This window comes from Trachymyrmex cornetzi, unplaced genomic scaffold, assembly GCF_001594075.2.
Source record: "Trachymyrmex cornetzi isolate Tcor2-1 unplaced genomic scaffold, Tcor1.1 scaffold321, whole genome shotgun sequence".
NCBI lineage: Eukaryota > Metazoa > Arthropoda > Insecta > Hymenoptera > Formicidae > Trachymyrmex > Trachymyrmex cornetzi.
Window position 1 is genome coordinate 502,913 of NW_017297908.1, and position 17,997 is coordinate 520,909.

The 17,997-nt window shown below is 33.6% G+C and overlaps 4 protein-coding genes across 10 annotated transcripts in view; 1 reads left to right on the forward strand and 3 right to left on the reverse strand.

Annotated features, from left to right (window-relative positions):
* HnRNP-K (Heterogeneous nuclear ribonucleoprotein K) overlaps positions 1-4,470 on the reverse strand; it is a 134,371-nt gene extending 129,901 nt beyond the window's left edge. The window contains exon 1 of the mRNA XM_018509931.1: positions 4,221-4,470. The gene's annotated coding sequence lies outside the window, so the exon portion shown is untranslated. The remainder of the gene's footprint in view (positions 1-4,220) is intronic.
* Positions 4,471-8,089: 3,619 nt separating this feature from the next.
* On the forward strand, positions 8,090-8,693 carry LOC108762789 (uncharacterized protein YGR130C). Its single transcript, XM_018509967.1, has 2 exons — positions 8,090-8,503; positions 8,574-8,693. The coding sequence occupies exons 1-2, from the start codon at positions 8,108-8,110 to the stop codon at positions 8,685-8,687; spliced, it is 510 nt and encodes a 169-aa protein (XP_018365469.1). The 5' UTR covers positions 8,090-8,107; the 3' UTR covers positions 8,688-8,693.
* Positions 8,694-8,931: 238 nt separating this feature from the next.
* On the reverse strand, positions 8,932-14,026 carry LOC108762781 (transmembrane and coiled-coil domain-containing protein 5A). Of its 3 annotated transcripts, none has more exons than XM_018509950.1 (3): positions 13,683-14,026; positions 9,303-9,506; positions 8,932-9,219 (listed from the first exon to the last, which is right to left on the reverse strand). In XM_018509950.1, exons 1-3 carry the CDS (start codon positions 13,775-13,777, stop codon positions 8,952-8,954), a joined length of 567 nt encoding a protein of 188 aa, XP_018365452.1. In that variant the 5' UTR covers positions 13,778-14,026; the 3' UTR covers positions 8,932-8,951. The 3 variants fall into 3 exon arrangements, with proteins under 3 accessions (XP_018365452.1, XP_018365453.1, XP_018365451.1); XM_018509951.1 differs by lacking the exon at positions 13,683-14,026 and adding an exon at positions 11,651-11,704; XM_018509949.1 differs by lacking the exon at positions 13,683-14,026 and adding an exon at positions 10,059-10,405.
* A 1,592-nt stretch (positions 14,027-15,618) lies between these two features.
* Positions 15,619-17,401, reverse strand: mRpL14 (mitochondrial ribosomal protein L14). Of its 5 annotated transcripts, none has more exons than XM_018509953.1 (3): positions 17,326-17,401; positions 16,102-16,319; positions 15,764-16,017 (listed from the first exon to the last, which is right to left on the reverse strand). In XM_018509953.1, the coding sequence occupies exons 2-3, from the start codon at positions 16,289-16,291 to the stop codon at positions 15,764-15,766; spliced, it is 444 nt and encodes a 147-aa protein (XP_018365455.1). In that variant the 5' UTR covers positions 16,292-16,319; positions 17,326-17,401. The 5 variants fall into 5 exon arrangements, with proteins under 5 accessions (XP_018365459.1, XP_018365455.1, XP_018365458.1 ...); XM_018509956.1 differs by having other exon boundaries at positions 17,348-17,385; XM_018509954.1 differs by lacking the exon at positions 17,326-17,401 and adding an exon at positions 17,229-17,312.
* Between the last annotated feature and the right edge of the window lie 596 nt (positions 17,402-17,997).

A 17,997-nucleotide genomic window follows, 5' to 3' on the forward strand; every position in this document is an offset into this window, starting at 1 on the left:
CCCCCCTCTCTCTCCATCAAGTTATTTCATTAAAGATACATCTGTGTCGCATCGCGCTATTTCTTATTAATTCTGCTTCTATTTTATCTCAAATAGAAACCTTATATCAGAGTCGTCTGGTCGTGAGTGATTTTGTCAAAACCTACAAAACAGAAAAGTATATTGTATTTACTATACATGTATACTAATTTCTCCCTGTACATAATATCTCACTCTAACTTATACTGTCTCACTCTGTAATCTTAAGTAAGATTATAAAGTAAGACAATATAAGTTGGAATGAAATTTTATATATAGGATGTCCCAAAATAATCGTCAAATATTTCATGGGCAGGTAGAACGGACTAAACTGATTGTGAATCAAAAAGTCCTCTACTCTCATTTTGCAATTTTCGCAATTGTTTATTTTCTTCTCATAGAACTCTAAGAATTTTTTCAGAATTTTTTTAATACTATATTTTCTCATGTTAGCAAAAATAAGAAAATGCAGTACTAAAAAGTTGGTAAAAAATTCTGAAAAAATTCTTAGAGTTCTATGAAAAAAAAAAATAATTTTAGTCTTGCAATTTTTCTGTAAAGTTGGTAATACTTGAGTAAAAAATTATTGAAGATCAATTTTCGACAATTTTTAGTAATTAATATCTTATTAACTATTACGAAAATTGTAAAATGATAGAGGACTTTTCGTTTCAGTTTAGTCTGCTCTACCTACCCATGAAATATTTGACGATTATTTTGAGACACCCTGTATAACTCATTTAGTTGACTTAATTCATTTGTTTGGATATGGACAAACAAATCTTTGGTTAATGCAATAAAATAATAAAAATTGAAGCAAAACATTTGGTTATTGTAACATTTTACCTGTTTCTGATAAAAAAAATTTATCAGATGTTAATTGTTATCAGAAACAAATAGAATGCTAAAATAAACAAATATTTTGCTTAACTACATTATTTTATTGCATTAACCAAGAATTTGTTTACCAAACAAGATTTTAATTGATTTAACTAAATGAGTTTTTCAATGCATGTACATGGTGTGTATGTACATACATATACAAAGTGTCCCAAAATGACGCCAAATATTTCATACACAGGTAGTGGACTAAACCGAGTTTGCTGTCTAGAATTTGCTGTTACATAGCATAGAATTAGTGTTTATAGCAAAATTTTTTCTTTCCGTGAGAAAGATATCTCCATATACAGAGTATCCCAGAATTACAGTCAAATATTTCGTGCGCAGGTAGAGCGAACTAAACTGAGTCGAAAAGTCTACCATTTTGCAATTTTCGCAATAGTTAACAAGACATTAATTACTAACACTGAATATTGATTTTCAATAATTTTTTACTCAAGTACTATCAATTTTACAGAAAAACGACACGAGACAAAAATTATTTATTTTCATCTCATAGAGTTCTGAAAATGTTTTCAGAATTGTTTAGTACCGCATTTTCTTATATTGGTAAACATAATTGCCAATATAAGAAAACGCAGTAAAAAGTTGATAAAAAATTCTTAGCGCTGTATGAGAAGAAAATAAAAAATGTTTGTCTTTTGTAGTTTTTTTGTAAATTCGATAGTATTTGAGTAAAAAATTATTCAAAATCAATATTCGGCGATTTTTAATAATTGATGTCTAATTAATTATTGCGAAAATTGCAAAATCATAAGACTTTTCGACTCAGTTTAGTACATTCTACCTACGCGTGAAATATTTGGCGGCATTCTGGGATATCCTGTATATGGAGATTATACCTTTCTCACAGAGAGAAAAAACTTTGTTATAAATGCTAATCCTATGTTATGTGACAGCAAATTCTATTTACGAATATATTTTACAAATTCTATCTACAAATACAAAGAATGTAAAATTATTTCCAAGTGTAACAAATACTTATCTTTTTTGTACTCGTTACAAAAATTATTTGCAACAAATGCAAAATATTTGTTAAATATGCAAATATCTTTACTATGAATAGCAAACAAGTATGACAATTAAATTTTGCAAGTCTTTTGCGTTCATAACAACATTATTTTTCTCCGTACTCTCGTAGGATTTTGACAAAATCGCTCGTGGTCGAACTGTTACAGAATCTCGAGAAATATTATATGAAGAGCACTATTACAATTTTGTAATTGATAAATTTCCAATACGGATCGAGAAAATATATTCTCTCTCGAGTTCTCCGTGTATAGTTAGTCGCGCGCGTCGTTCGGTGCGCTTATCGCGCAAGATAACGCCACCGTAGATATCGAGCTCTCCTTGTTGCGAATAAACAATGCGTTACCGTGACAGATTACAGCTTACCACTCCCTGCCATACGATACGTTAAAGTAGTTTAGCAGTATGAACCATTCGTCTTCAAAAGGAAATATATATGTATTGCGAAGCAAGAATCTAGAATTCGATATTCGACCGTGGAATAGTCAACCAAGTATTTTATTTATTTACTCGGTTTTTCGCGTCGACAATGTCGCGCTGCGCTTCACAGAGTATCAATAACCTTATTCTTGAAAAGTCTCGCATACAAAAATACTAGAAAAATCTATAATATACAGTGGCTCCCAAAGTTTAGTTTGTATTACTTATAAGTTAAAAAATTCTTGTTCAACTCAAAAGCATGATATTTTAAATATATCAAGTATTTGTATATTAGATATTTATAAAGATTCTTTATAAGCGATATATTAAAATTACTCATTAGTCGGAAACTTTTGGCAGCTACTGTATGTAACGAATATTATAGTATTTTCGTACATTTTCGTATGCGTCATTTTTTAAAAATATAACCTCAAGAGATATATTTTTCAAAAATATCACGCATCAAAATGAACGAAAATATAGTATATGACGTTATGTACATTATTGGCTGCGTTCAGCAGAAAAAAAAGCAGCTTCGCAACTATTATAAGATTTTTTAACCTTTTAACCTGATTTTATTGGAACCATGTTAAAAATATTTTCTTTTAACTCAATTCATGCGCACTTTAATAAATAATTCACATTGAACAATTAATTTTTTTCAAAATTTTAATTATTTTTGCAACATATACAAGATGCATTCCGTTTCACGCATGATGTGCATAATGCATTATTTATCCTTGTTTAATATTCGGTAAACAACAAGGATAAATGATGAATCATGCGCATTGTGCGTAAAACGGAATGCAACTACATTATTATGTGCATCCGATCTCGATAATATCGATAAAATTAAATAATTTTAATGAATATCTTCAAATGTGTGATGTACATTACAATGTCTGCAGAATCTAAAGGGACGAATACAATTGATTTATGCTTAGCTGCGTTCAACGAATGGAGAAAGCCAGCTTTGCAACTACTGTAAAATTCTTTAACATAATTGATTTATACATTTAGATCCAGTGAAGAACTAAACACAAAATCAATCGTGTTAAAGAATTTATTTTTACGACATTTGCAAAGCTGCTTTTTCTGCTGAATGTAGCCACAGATGTCTAGTACTTCTGTAAAGCCACGACTACATTCCAAAGCGTCCTCTCCGAGGAAAATTTTACTCGAAATGTATAGTACACGTAACGTATACTATATTATATCGAGTTAAAGTTTTCCTTGGAGAGGACATTTTGGGATGCAGCCCTAATGCATTTTTCGAGAATAAGGCTCAGGAGTACCATCGAAGTCTCGAGCAAGGAGTCAACTCGAGGAAAGCGTAAAAGATCCCGAAGTATCGACTCGGAGCTTCCGCGGTCGCGTGCAACCATCGCTCACGCGGCTGACGCGGCACCGCACCGCGCCGCACCGCACCGCACCGCGCCGCGTCGCGTCGCGTCGCATTGTCGCGACGTATAACCTCCAAAAGCGACCACGTACCGCTGTCGGTGCCACGGCGTACGAACGCGCTGGAATGTTACGCGTTGAGAAAGAAGGAATGCAAGAATCGAGACGTCGCCGCTCGTCGATGATCCGTGATCGGTGACGGTCACGAGCGAGCGCGGCGCGATGGAGGGACGCGAGGTAAGAACCGACACGTCGACCACCGACGACGACGACGATGACGACGGCGGCCGGAAATACGGGATTAACTCCCCGCGAAGAAAAGAAAAAGCGTATCCCTCCGCGACGACGCGCCTCCGTGATGCGTGACGTCTCGGCCTACGGCGCGCGCGATTCCGCATCTCGACCGGCGAATTCGCGCGCGTCCGCGCGACGGAAGGCGATTCTCAACTTACTTGCACTTGCGTAGGCCGCAGCCAAGGAAGTCCAACGTGGAACACACCGGAACGAATTCTCACGCACGAACACGATACGAAACTTCGGTAGTAGGCAATCACGTCGCAATGGCGAATCGCGGGTGCGTTGTGATCACTGTGATCGTACGCTGCCGCCATCTCGCGGCGCGGAGCGCGCGACGCCGAGCCATTGGTGGAGCGCGGCCAATCGCGGGGCGGCGCTGTTTTACGCGGGAAACGCTCCGGGCGCCGGCCGCCATGTTGCGAGGCCGCATTTGAATCTGCCGCCATTTTCGACAATATGCTAATCGCGGAGTAGTTTGACCGGGAAATAAAAAAAAAATCATATAACATTGTCCCTATCACAGAAATATAAAAAGTAAACATTTTTATATGTATATACAACTACTCGGCGGATATTTGAAATATTTTTATTTGAAAAACTGTATTTGTAAGACAATTGCAGTTTGTATCTTGTATTTCAAATACTAAGATTGATAATCAATTGTATTATTTGAATTACTGTTAAATCGCAAAAAACTTTCAATCTTTTGATTTTAATAAATACAAAATACGTAATACTTCTATGTGCTTCGCTGAAATACAAAATATACTTTTATTGCAAATACTGTTTTATATAAAAGTATTTCAAATATACATAACTCTGTATGTATGAATGTACATATATACATACACTCTGAGAAAAGTTTTCTAAATAATTAATTTCTCGAATAGTTTCAAGTAAACATTTTTTTATTGCAAGTAAACCGTGATGAAAATTTCTCTCAGAATTTTTCATGTAATTTTTCAAAATTTCTATATTATTACTAATTTTATAACTTTCTCACATTTTTTTGTATACAAATTGGAACATTTCTCAGAAAATCTACATCTTTTCTCAGAATTTTTCATATATGTTAATTATGAAATATTGTAAGATTTCTAAGATTCCTTTTTGGTAAATGGAATTTCTGATGAAATGTTATAAAATCTAAAAAATTAAAAAATATTTTTTTTTAAATTATGGAATGAAAAATTTAAGAATATTTCAGAATTCACTTGTATAAAAAATTCTGAGAGAAGATGTAGACTTTCTAAATATTTCTGAAAAATATGTTCCAATTCATATAAAAATTATGAGAAAAATTTTCATCAGAGAACATTTCTTTACTGCAAGTAAATATTTATTAAATGTAGTAATTTAATAAATATTTAGTTGCAGTAAAGAAATGTTTACTACTAGTAACAATTCAAGAAATAAATTACATTCAGAAAATTTTTTTTTCAATGTGTGCATACCAAAATTTTTACTTTTCACGTTTCCGTCTAAGGAAAAAATTATACATGATTTATCCACTGGATTGTGTATAATATCATGTAACCTGATAGAAGTTATAGAATAAGCAAATTCACGAGGTATAATAAAATTATAAATATTTTAATAAAATAAACTCACTCATTTTTGTAATTTTCATCAAATAGTGTGATACGATATCCAATCCTCATTCCTCTTTTATTAGATCACGCTTTTTGGATTTAACATATAAGATACAAGTTTAATGGTTACAGGGGAATTAAGAAAAATAAATGTAAAAAGCGAAATAAGAAAAATAAATGTAAAAACTAGAGAGGATCAACAATCACTATTCAATAAAATAAAATCAGAAATGTCGTAATAAAATTGATTTGGAATATCAAAAATAAACAAACAACAAATTATCGAAGACAACACAATTAATTGATCCAGTTAATTTATAAAACGATTATTATTTGCATGTACCTGATGATAATCAGTTCTCGTTACTTTGAATCCTTCGTCTCGTTACGCCTCAAAAAATAAGTATGAAGGACGATTCCAATGGACTCTTCCAGGCCTACTGAGAGATCGCCGATATCGCAGCGATCGTTGTTGCACGTAATGTCCAACGAATCTCGATGAATGACCGACATTTCACGAAACCCCCATAAAATCCTTGTTTGCGCACGCGAAACGTTGCTTCCAAATGGCAAACAATGGCGAGAAATACAGAGCAACACGAACTCGACCTCGCAATTCGCCGCAATGCAATCTGGATTCAAGCTCGAGAATCGCAAGAATCCGTTGAGACGCGAGAAGCAGCCAACTTCAACGCGATAATTATTTAAAACGTGGATCGAAGCAAAGGTCAAAAACATTTACATATAATTGTGATGCAATTTATATTATAGAATATATGCAGAAATTTTACGTACATTATTTTTATAAGATAAGAAAAAAACCAAGGCTAATGAAAATAAAAACATGTAAACTTTTACTTCTTTAATCCAGGAAAAAATAACATTGTTTTTTGTGCACTGTACTCTCATTAGTCCTTGTTCTTCCTATATTTTTTAATGTAAGTCTAAATCAAGTGCAATTTGAAAAAAGTACAATTATTTGTAATATCAATATATCAGAGATAATCGAAATGAGCTGCAATCGATGCCTAACATCGTTTTTTACATAATCGAAAACAACGTTGAAACATCAATTATTGATTCTATATCCTAAAATATAAGATAAAAATTACAAAAGTGAGCGAATTTTTTTTCTTTTTTTTTACTACAATATTTAATTTCATTGATCTAATAAATTTGATCACTTTTATGATTTTCACCTTGTTTCAAAATACAAACTCGATCCCCAGCATGGTAATTGCAACCTCTACCGTGTCTCTCCTGTTACCACCCATTTAGCAGTATTTAGCTCACTGCTTTCTACTTTGGCCGCAGTTTCTAGGAGGGCGTTAGTATACGGTGAAATTGCGAGCTATACAATCTTCCGTAAGACCGACCTTTTCATTAAGAACGTCATTACATTGTCGGATAACTTTGAATCCGTTGAACAATTATAACAATTAACATCGAGATGAATAATGATTTTCTTCAAAATTTTGGGGAGTTTGTTGATCGATACGCTGGTAATTGTTTTAGCAGTCTACTTTTTCATATAACATAAAATGCTTTGGCGTTTCAAATTTTATGAAATTTTGAAAAATAATAAAGCTTATCACTCTGTCCACTTAAAAAAAAAATGAATAAAAGTGAACCGAGATTACAGTAAGTTCGGTCACTTGCGTTTCACTAAAATTAGTGCATATTATGCTGCTACATGAAATAATGGCAAAGATATAAATATAAAAGCGTATATAAATATTTTAAATAATTAAATCCCCAATAATGATATTGTCATATTATAATAATAATAATAATAATTAAAATATATAAAACTCAAAATCAATAATAAAAAGTAAAAGGGCATAGGAATCAGATGCGGAAATTTGTAAAACCGTTAAAAACTATTTAATAATACATAATTAGATTCACGTATTTACATTACATTAACATCTAAATCTGAAAATTAATGTAATTATGTATTATAAATAGTTTTTAACGGTTTCTGTAATTATAGCCTGACTCTTATACTCTTATAATACTTTTTATTAATGATATTAATTGTCACGTTATTCGATAAAATGTAGTATTTCTTAATATAAGAGAAAAAACTCACGATAATAAATAACAATTAATCTGTAAAAAAATATATTTCATTGTCAAAGTTGATTATATGATTATATTTGCATTTTAGATACGTTATACAAAACAACTTTTTTTAATATGCACTAATCTAGTGCGAATAATCCTTTAATTATTTAAAGATTTATCCTTTGATAGAAAAATGCATTTCTACCAACATGATATAGATTAACTTTAATCTTGATTTAATTTACTTATCTTCTTCCAATTTTTAGAATTAGAAAAAGATAAAAAGTAAGTCAAATCGAGATTAAAGTTAATCTATATTGATAGAAATAGACATAATCGATCAGAGATATGATTTGTATGCAGTGTCTAGCGAAATCGAAGTAATGAATGACAACGATCTCAAGAATGAACTCTGTCAGATTGAGAAAGAAATCAATTGTTATAAGCCAATGTTGCAAAACTACCGCAACGAGTACGAGAATATAGAAACGGAAATTTGCGACGTCAGGCAATTGCAGCGGAAAGCGCAATTCGTGTTGGATAATGTGAGATTGGAGGAGGAGGATCTTTGTGAGCGTTTGAAGAACATACATCTCAACTACAAGGCGTGCATAGAAAAATCGGGCTACAAAGATCCAAACGAAATGATTCGTATAAAGATAAACGAACTGACGACGCAGAGGAAGAACCTGCTGGAAGAACTGGTACAAATGAAAAGAAAAGCAGATGACAATAGAAAGAAGCTCGCTCGTGTAAATGCCATGATCGCAGAACAAGAAGTAATTAATTACAACACTTGCTCATTTTAAACGTACTTGCAATTGTTACAAAAAAATTTTCATTTTGTAGAAAAAGAACGTGATAGATATTCAAGAATTGAAGGAGATTTCCGAGAACGCCGTATCCATTTCGCCAGATATAAAGAAACAGATAGATACTGTTTTGAAAAATCTCAAGAAATAAATGAAAGTGATGGCTATTAACAATAAGTTATTAATAAAGTTTTTCTATGAATATAAACCATTTGTACATTAGATACAAAAATATTGAAAATACTATAAACATAAATTTGATATGTATATAATTAATACATATCTAATAAATATATTTTTCGCTATTGTTTTATTTAATAGAAATATTTTTAATAGAACCTATTATATCTCCTTAATAAAAATACATTATATACACATTATATAACACGGCGAGATTCCAAAATCCATCGCAGAGCTACTCATTTTCAATAGTTTTAAGACAAGTCGTCAGCTGTTCACAAGTTTTCTCTAATCGTTGCAGTACGTCTGGCGCGCAATTCAGAATTCTCATCACGTTGTCATTTGTGGCACGTATTCTCGATCTACTCTCCGCGATTGTACTCATTAAGGTTTCGTTCTCCCTTTCCATCTCGTTCACCTGTTCCTCCAATTCCTTGATCGCCTCTTTGATCTTGTGCGCGTCCAACGATCTCAAATGCGAGGTTACATCTCCCGGTGGACGCCTGCAGTCAGATGATGATTCTCAAATAAAAGATTACATTGAGCTGCAATCACGAAAGGATTTTCTAACAAACTTATTACCTACCACGCATGTTCGTTAGCGGACGTGTTCTCCTCGGACAATTTGGCTATTTTAATGAAGTTTTCCTGCAAACTGCCTTCCTTTAATATATCCTCAAAATCATTGTTCATGCTGCTGTATAGCTCCTTTATCATAGCCTCGTGCAGCTTTCGGGCGACGTTGGGCTTCGACTTGAGAATCGTGAGTGTCTCGAGAAACTCATTCTCACTGAAACAAAAAATATAACAAAACGATTTATTAACCCTTTTATTAGTAACTCGTAAATAATTAATCTGTAATTAATCCTTTTATTGTCAATCCTTCAACCCTATTAATTTATTATTAACCCTCCGACTGCAATCTGGGTCTTTTTTGTTCAATTCTAATTTTTTTTATAGTTTTGGGCTCACAAAAAATGTGAAAAAAATGTAGGATTATTTTTCAACATCTATATTACATTATCAAATCATTTTTAACTCAAATGTTAAAACATTTATTCGATAAAAATTCAGCAAAAATAAGACAAAATGAAAATTTATTGAAAAAAGTATAACTTAGCAATAAAGAAACCGGACTTTACTTTTCTCTTTATTCCAGAAAAGTTGAGAGTGAAATTTTGCTTGTACCAAAAAGACTCAGACTGCAAATAGAAAGTGCGAATGAATATTGCGTCTCTGTATCAAATCAGTAGCTCGTATAAACATATAATAGTTATCATATTTCGAAATAAACACGACCTTATCTAAGATTAACGACATCCGGAAATATAATACTGCGCACTGCTGCGTGGCAATTCGAATTATTCGCTGTATCTTGTTTCGCAGAAAAGGCGCCTTATCGATCTGGACGATGTACGCGTGGCTTACACTTGCAATATATGGTGTGAGAAAGACACGTGCTTTTACTCCGACTTTCCAACGCACGACCGGATGCGCGTTCCCCCGTATATGATGCATAGTTAGTACAGCCGGTCACAGAAAGGTTTCAACACTTTATATGGATTTCAAAACTCAGCCTTGTAACCGTAGAACAGTTGAACGTAAAGTTAGATCCATAAGATAAGAATCAATTACCGAAGCAGAACAACAAGTCATTATAATATCAAAATGGTGTCAAAATGACTCTAAAATGATCATTAAAAGTCATTTTTCAATCATTTCTGATTCATTTTAATGTCATTTTGACGTTATCGTAACTTATTGTTTTGCTTGAACATTCGGCGAGCAAGCTTACATTCCAAAACTCATCGAAAGAAAAGTGTTGCAACCTTTCTGTAACCGGCTGTACATGACGACTATCGCCGGGGATCGAATCTTTTTTTCTTTATCCTGACGCCAGAACAAAGAGCAGCGGCATCTTCAATTACAGGGGATGGAATTCTGAACAGTTCTAATCAACTTTTTGCCGTGTTATAATAAGCATACAATAGTACAATCCAATCTCCTTATTCAGCTTCTGACGTTTTAAAAATACGCCAGAGGATATTACGTTTATTTCGAAACTCGCGTAACATTCCATGTACCATGCTGTCTACATAAAAACGTCACGTTATTAGACTTACCCAGGATCTTTATATAGTGTATAGGCTACGTTGTTTCTCGCGTACTCAATCAGGCCGGGACTGGTGCAATTTGAAATCAATGCTACATATTTGCAATAGTCCAGACCTAACTAAGCACGCTTCCGTTTCCGATAATCCAAGAGCACTGTTAAATCCATAATGTTAGATTATGATGTTAATCACCCAATTTGAGTTATTTAATAATTTCTGTAGGTTTCGTCACTATTCCTATTCAATATGTCGTTAATTTAACTCAAAAAATTTCTTAAGGAGGTTCTCGCGTTTGATAAAATATAAACAAGTCTATAAGATACATGCAATACAAAAATTAATATCAATATGTAGAAAAAATTTCGTTGACTTTTATCATACCATTTTGAAGATGTTTAATTCTAAATTTATAGAATTTTACGAGTTAAAGATATAACCTTATTTTCTTTTAAATTAAGATACTTGATATTGTTAGTAATCTTTTTATTCCATTGTTTTAATTGTTTTATATATTATTATAAATAAACTGTTCATTAACTAGGAAATAGCGAGAACCTCCTTAAATTTGACTCCAATTTAATTTATTACATAATATTAAATAAAAATATAATTTATTATTTACTAACATAAGTGCACACGTTAATATGGATATTGTTTATCTGGAAACTAAAAAATTCAACTAAAAATGGAATGATTTACATTTTGACATTTTTAACATATATGAAGTTAAAAATAACAAAGTATTCTATAATTCAAGATTGGGTTACTATTATTCCTTAGATATCTAACGATGAGAATCCATTCGTCCATCCAAACTTACTGACGCATCCACATTGTCTTTTAAATCACGTACACAAAATCGAATCAACAATCGACATATGAGATTAAATTTCGTAAATATCACAAAATAAAATTAATAATTAATATCACTTTTAACGCTCGTATAACTTACACACAATTAAATATAGAAACCACCCAGGTCACAAATTAAAACGAGCTATATATTATGTGTTTATTCAAATCTATAAGCTTCACCGTGAAACTTATATAGATTTGAATAAAATATTACCACATTGTACACCTAATATAGCTCGTTTTAATTTGTGACCTGGGTGGTTTCTATATTAAATTTCGTATACAAGAAATCTTTCTCAACAATCCTGTAGCATTGAAACTTTTAGCGTTAAAACTTTTAGTTTAGAAATAACGACGACTGTATATGTAAACCGAAGACGAATGTACGACCTGCGGCGTTTGAGTGATGAAAGAATCAACTGGCTCTGCTACGGGAGAGAGTACGGAGCACGCACTCGTGCGTGCGTGCACGATTCCCGCGACACGCAGCACACGAATGACCACCGCCCCCGCGCCGGTCACCATGGCAGGAGGCCTTTGTTTCCCCGAACGCTTCGTGGAATTCCTCGAAGGTCAACTGGTGGAGCCGTGTGAAGAAGGCCTTCCTGGAAACGATGCTGAAAGGAATCGCCGTTTCAGCAAAGATCGAGAACTCCGACGATGATCACGACTCGAATTCGAACGTGAACATACGATGGCCACGTGAACGGCCACGGCGAGTCGGGAATTAACATGCGAACCGCGGAGGCCAATGACATCAAGTAACACCAAGTGGCGTTTAGGTCATTGACGATGCCGATCCCTTCCACCAGTACATACATATTATCTTGATCTTTCCATCTTGACTCTCTCTGCCTCGCTACATCAATAAATCACGAATCGCCTTCTCACAAACAGTGGACCGCTAGACTACACGTAGAGGACAGTGTCTTACTCGATGGTCTTTCTATTTATTTATCTAAAACATAATTTTAAATATTACCGATTTTTATAAAAATGATTTCCACATCTCTCAGTACGCTTTTAATTATACAGGTTTTTAGCTGATCTTGCATTTTTCTTTTTTTTTTCTTCAACGTGGAAAAAAAAGATAGATAAACCATACAAGAAGTTGAATGAAAAAAGGGCCTAGAATATTCTTAAAATGAATCCCTAAAATTACAAAATTTTTCGCACGTATACATTGATTCGAACATCGTGCATAGGGAAATTTTATAGAACAAAAAAGGTTGAGAGATATTATTCAAATTTACACTGAAATAAGATTAAAATTACAGAATCTGAAGTTATTTCTTAATTAACATGCTTATATTTTTCGCTTAAAAAAAAGAAAATATTAGAATATTAGAAGCAATCTAAAATCCCCGAAAAACTGTAAACAGAGATTTTTAGACCCAAGAGATTCTCTTCGTGACCACGTGACGCACTTGACATACTTTCGGTAGCGGTACTGTTATTGCGTGGGCGTATATAAATCGCGATTTTTGTGCATAGCCAGACATTGAAATTAAAGACGTACAGACGAGGTCTTTTCACAGCCGAATGGGGGAGGAAGAAAAACAAAAGAAAAAAGTCGATAATAATCAAGAGCCAAAAAAAAGATATCATATAATAAAGGAAGCTCTTACATATTTTTCTGCCCATTTTCTACCAATGCAGTTTAATTTTAATCTCGGTTCAACTAATTTTTCATATTTCTCTAGTTCTAAGAATTTCTAGAAAGATGAAAACATAGGTTGAACTGGGTTGAACAATGAAATTAAAATCAATTTGATAGAAACGGGCATCAGAGAACAAAAAGTTTCTAGCGAGATTACCAGAAGTTGCGAGAACGTAGCTTCTCCTTGCTCCAACTTATCGGCTTCTAGCGGGAAGAAAAAACGCGGGAATGCCAACAATAAGAGGTTAAGTTAAGCGCGCGAAGTTGCGCGCGAAACCGAGAGAAAAGGCGCGTGTTCTGTTGACTGTATACAGCCAACCTGGCCAACGTCACTCACCTAACAGACTCAGCTATGTTTTTCAGGCTGTTGGAGACGGCGATTCGGAACAGCCGCGCATTATTCGGACAATCCGCTTCCTCGTCCTCTCTCATTTCCCGGCGATTCCTCTTGTTCGCGCGGGAAAGGCGATCAACGATGGTCAACAATGCCTCATAATAACAGTTAACACTTCTCGCCACTTCTCGCAACCTTGCTCACCCAAACCGTCGCCAACGTCCTCGCGTCTCTACAAGATTTGAATTGCTCGGTAACTGCGTCGACGCGTCGTTGGCTTGAGAGCCTGATGGTAATTGAAGAACACTGACATTATCGACTGTGACTAAATAAGGTAAAATTCTTGTTATTTATCTTCGGAACAACCGAAACAGTTTACATTTAGATTATAATTAATATTTAATTAAGACGTAAATGATACATTGCGGAGGATGTATAATACGTATATCGCGTAAAAAACGTATACGTGATAAAATATATACGTAACAGGCAGGATTGTAGTGCTAAGTTAAAAAGATAAAAGTTAAAAAGTTAAAAAGTTAATTAATTTTAACTTAACTTAGTTACATTTTATCAGTAACTATTAATTTTTAATTTGATTTTTTGAAGTCAATCCTTAGATATAATGCGAGAGGCTAATGAGTATATATATAATTTAGTAATTTTATATTATATAATCGTTACTTTGTGAACAAAAATAGCCAGATATTTTAATAAATAAGCTGTAAGAAAGGAAAATTACGAAAAATTATGTAAAATAGTCAAACATTTTCTTTCTTTCTTTTTTGGTTGTTCGTTTGAATCAAATTTAACTTTTAACTTTTTAATTACTTTTTTTATTAACTTAATTTTTAATTCAATTAATTTTATTATGGATTAACTTATATTTTAATTAAATTCAATTTTCAAAACTGTTAACTTTAACTTAACTTTATAGTTAAAAATAAAATTAGCTTACCAACCCTGGTAACATGATATAATATACACCTACAAAAACCATGACCAATAAGTTACATTTAATATATGTATAATTGCTATTGCAGAGTGGGCCATTTGAATCATCTATTGCGGAATTTGAGATGGATCAAGCAGAATGACCGTTGAGCCTAAATGAGATCGAACATGGTTGAGGTCATTTAACCACATTCAATCACATACATAATCCAATCACAACAAATACAAGATTCTTACTATAAGACTGTCCTGTAAGATCCAATTATGGATACCACCCAAGTCTGTTTTTCAAGAAAACATTTTTTTTCATGAGGTCAATGCATGAAAGCATCTTGAAACTAGATTACTATGCTGAAACACAGTTTTATTTTGTATCTGAGTCTGTACAAACTATTGAATAAAGACTTTTGATAGTTAAACTATGCTTACCTATTGTAACTTATCAGATTAGGGACAGGAAGCGCGTTATTCGCCAGTATCCGACTACCAGATTCTCCATGAAGATGCTAATCTATGTTCTATTTTTATATAGGAATCATATCGAAAAAAAGTGCGGAAACGGAGGGAACTGAAGAATTATTTGCATTATTAATTCGATTTCGGAATGCGATGAAGACAAATTTGATAATAAATTCTATTTAACAGCAAAGAATTAAAGTTATGCAATTTGCTAAAATCTTAATAAAAATATTATAAATCAATTAACACAGGCATAATATAACTTCAACAATTAATTTAAATAATCTCTTGAATACAAAGCTAACAACACTCCGTAGCTGATAACTGAATTAAAGTTACACTTGCAAGCTCTATACGTATGTAGAGACAAAATCACAGCATACAGATAAATGGGATACGTGATATTTCATCCTTCTTGTCACCAAATATTAAACAAAACTGAGATGATATACACCAGCGTTACGAACGTTAAATGGAAAACACTCCTAGTGCACATATATATAAAAAAAAGGTTTAAATTTGTGGTAGTTTTATTATAACATTAATATACAATAAAATATACAGATGAATGAGTGATACGCTTTCATATTACAAGTTTTGCAGATAATACTAAATAATGACAATATTAACATTTTCTTGTCTACAACAGTAGACAATAGTAGACAGATACACTACACGAATCTGGATGCAATCGCTAATAGTTTAGTATAATCTGCTCCTTTGCTGTGAGTCTTTTCTTTCATTTTTGTTCGGAGTATGTGTGGAATAGGCACCTGTATTCTTGTACCTAGAGGTGTGCCGTTGTCGTCTATGAGTACCAGATTGTTGCTATCAAACTTGGGAACTTTAGGGGCCTGTTGCTGTTTCAATCCAACCAATATACCCTTTTTCTTTTCACCTCTTATAGCAACTAAAATTCTATCACCTGAATAATATGTATAGCAATGTTTAGATAAATTTCCTATAAAATGATAATATCTTTTATGTAGTCTTTCATTTATTGCCTCACCGATGTATCCCACCCCAAGCTTGTTGTAAACATGTATGCAACGTGGTGGTCTACCCTCCATCATAGCTTGCCTTCCTATCTCGCTGTTGTCCACTACTCTCAACCGACTCAATTTAATTATCTGATTCACAGGGGTTGAAGTAGAAATATTTCTACTTGCAACATTTAATGCCGCAAAAGGTGTCAACATTATCGTTATAATTTCCCTTTAGGATAATCTGGAACATCAAATAATATAAAATTACTATAATTATTTAAAATACGGACTGCATCTCTGATTTTTTGATAAAATTAGGCTTATTCGACGCGTTTTTGCTTGAAACAAAAGAATCTGTAAGAAAAACGTTAGGTTGGTTTCGTGAACCGAGATATTAAGCCTTAAATTCGACAACTATTTAGGTTGGAAAAACTATCAAAGCGACGAAATGTAGCGACACGACTGGTTATGTCTATGTGCCGCGGTCATGCACAACATGTAATTGAGGCAAGAATAAGCATTTTCTGTTTAAATTGCACAAATTCTCTTCTAGAAAAACATATTCTCTGCTTTAAGAATAAACACATTATTCGCTGTATAATTTTTATTTTTACAGCAGATAATTTGTTTTAAAAACACAAATTCTGCACTTTAAATTCCAAATGCTTTGCTTTAAAAACAAATTTTCTACTGTAAAAACAAAAATTATATAAAAAATATGTATTTTTAAGGCATAGAATGTGTTTTTATAAAGCAGAGAATTTGTGTAATTAAAGTAGACAATACTTATTCTATCCGTTCTAGCCTCAATTATGTTGTGCATGACCGCGGTGCATAAACGTGTCCAGTAGTCCAGTCGTGTCGCTGCATCAGCTGCATGGCTGCATCTCGTCGCTGTGACAGATTTTCTAACCTCAATAGTCATCAATTTCAAAGCTTGATATCCCGGTTCGCGGGGCCGACCTAACGTTTTTTCTTACAAATTCTTCCGTTTCGAGCAAAAACGAGTCTAATTTCGTTCGGAAAATCAGAGGAGCAATTCGTATTTTGAATTATATATATTTATCGAAATTACGTATTCAGACACAAATTCGAGCGTCGCGAAAAATTGTCGAGGCACGGCACGTCACTGCGACTCGCGGACTTTTACCGTTTACGTGCAGTGCGTCCACGCTTCGCGTAACAGAGAACGAGAGCGAAAGGAAGCACAGAAGAGTACACTGCTGATTGTAGTATTATGTACATACATATCTAAATAAAAGCCGTCACCTTCCGCAACCGGAACGACGATCAAGTGAGAAACTGATCTCAATGATCTCTCGCGGACGTCGCAAGACTTTAAGCGGGGAGCATAGACTCTTGCATAACGCATAACACGTAATGCATAAGAATATGTACCAATCGAAGTTCTCCGTTTCTTTCCCTTCCATGTAATAGAGAACTCTGGTTGGTTCAATTTCTTATGCCTCGTGTGTTATGCGTTATGCAAGAATCTGTGCTCCCCGCTTTAAAGGCCGCAGCATACACTTTTGCATAACGCATTATGCATAGTGCATAAAGAAATCAACCAATAAAAATTCTTCTTTCCCATGGAATGAGAGGAAAGGAAAGCTTCTGATTAGTTGATTCGCTTATGCATTATGCGTTTTGCAAGAGTGTGTGATGCGACCTGAAAGCTTTCTATCTTTCGGTATATAATTCCACGTATTTATACCAATCGCTATGCAAATACCGACAGTGATAATAATCGAGCTGATGCTACCAACTGTGGTACCTACTCCATTGTCCATCAGTCCATGGTGATTTCCTCCACCATGATCAATGATGAATAATGAGAGTGACTCATCATTCTTCTTTCCACCATGATGGCGATCATGGCGACCGTTAAGTAAACGTGTTGCGAGATGCTGAGTACGTTT

Excerpts from the sequence above, each read along its gene's own strand:
- LOC108762789 (XM_018509967.1), top strand. The coding sequence starts at position 8,108 with ATGAATGACAACGATCTCAAGAATGAACTCTGTCAGATTGAGAAAGAA. Across the intron at positions 8,504-8,573 it reads CCATGATCGCAGAACAAGAA|AAAAAGAACGTGATAGATAT; the intron begins GTAATTAATTAC and ends TTCATTTTGTAG.
- LOC108762781 (XM_018509949.1), bottom strand. The coding sequence starts at position 10,234 with ATGCATCATATACGGGGGAACGCGCATCCGGTCGTGCGTTGGAAAGTC. Across the intron at positions 9,507-10,058 it reads ATTCGAATTGCCACGCAGCA|TGAGAATGAGTTTCTCGAGA; the intron begins GTGCGCAGTATT and ends TTTTTGTTTCAG. Across the intron at positions 9,220-9,302 it reads TCCGCTAACGAACATGCGTG|GCGTCCACCGGGAGATGTAA; the intron begins GTAGGTAATAAG and ends ATCTGACTGCAG.
- mRpL14 (XM_018509957.1), bottom strand. The coding sequence starts at position 16,291 with ATGTTGACACCTTTTGCGGCATTAAATGTTGCAAGTAGAAATATTTCT. Across the intron at positions 16,018-16,101 it reads GCTTGGGGTGGGATACATCG|GTGATAGAATTTTAGTTGCT; the intron begins GTGAGGCAATAA and ends CATATTATTCAG.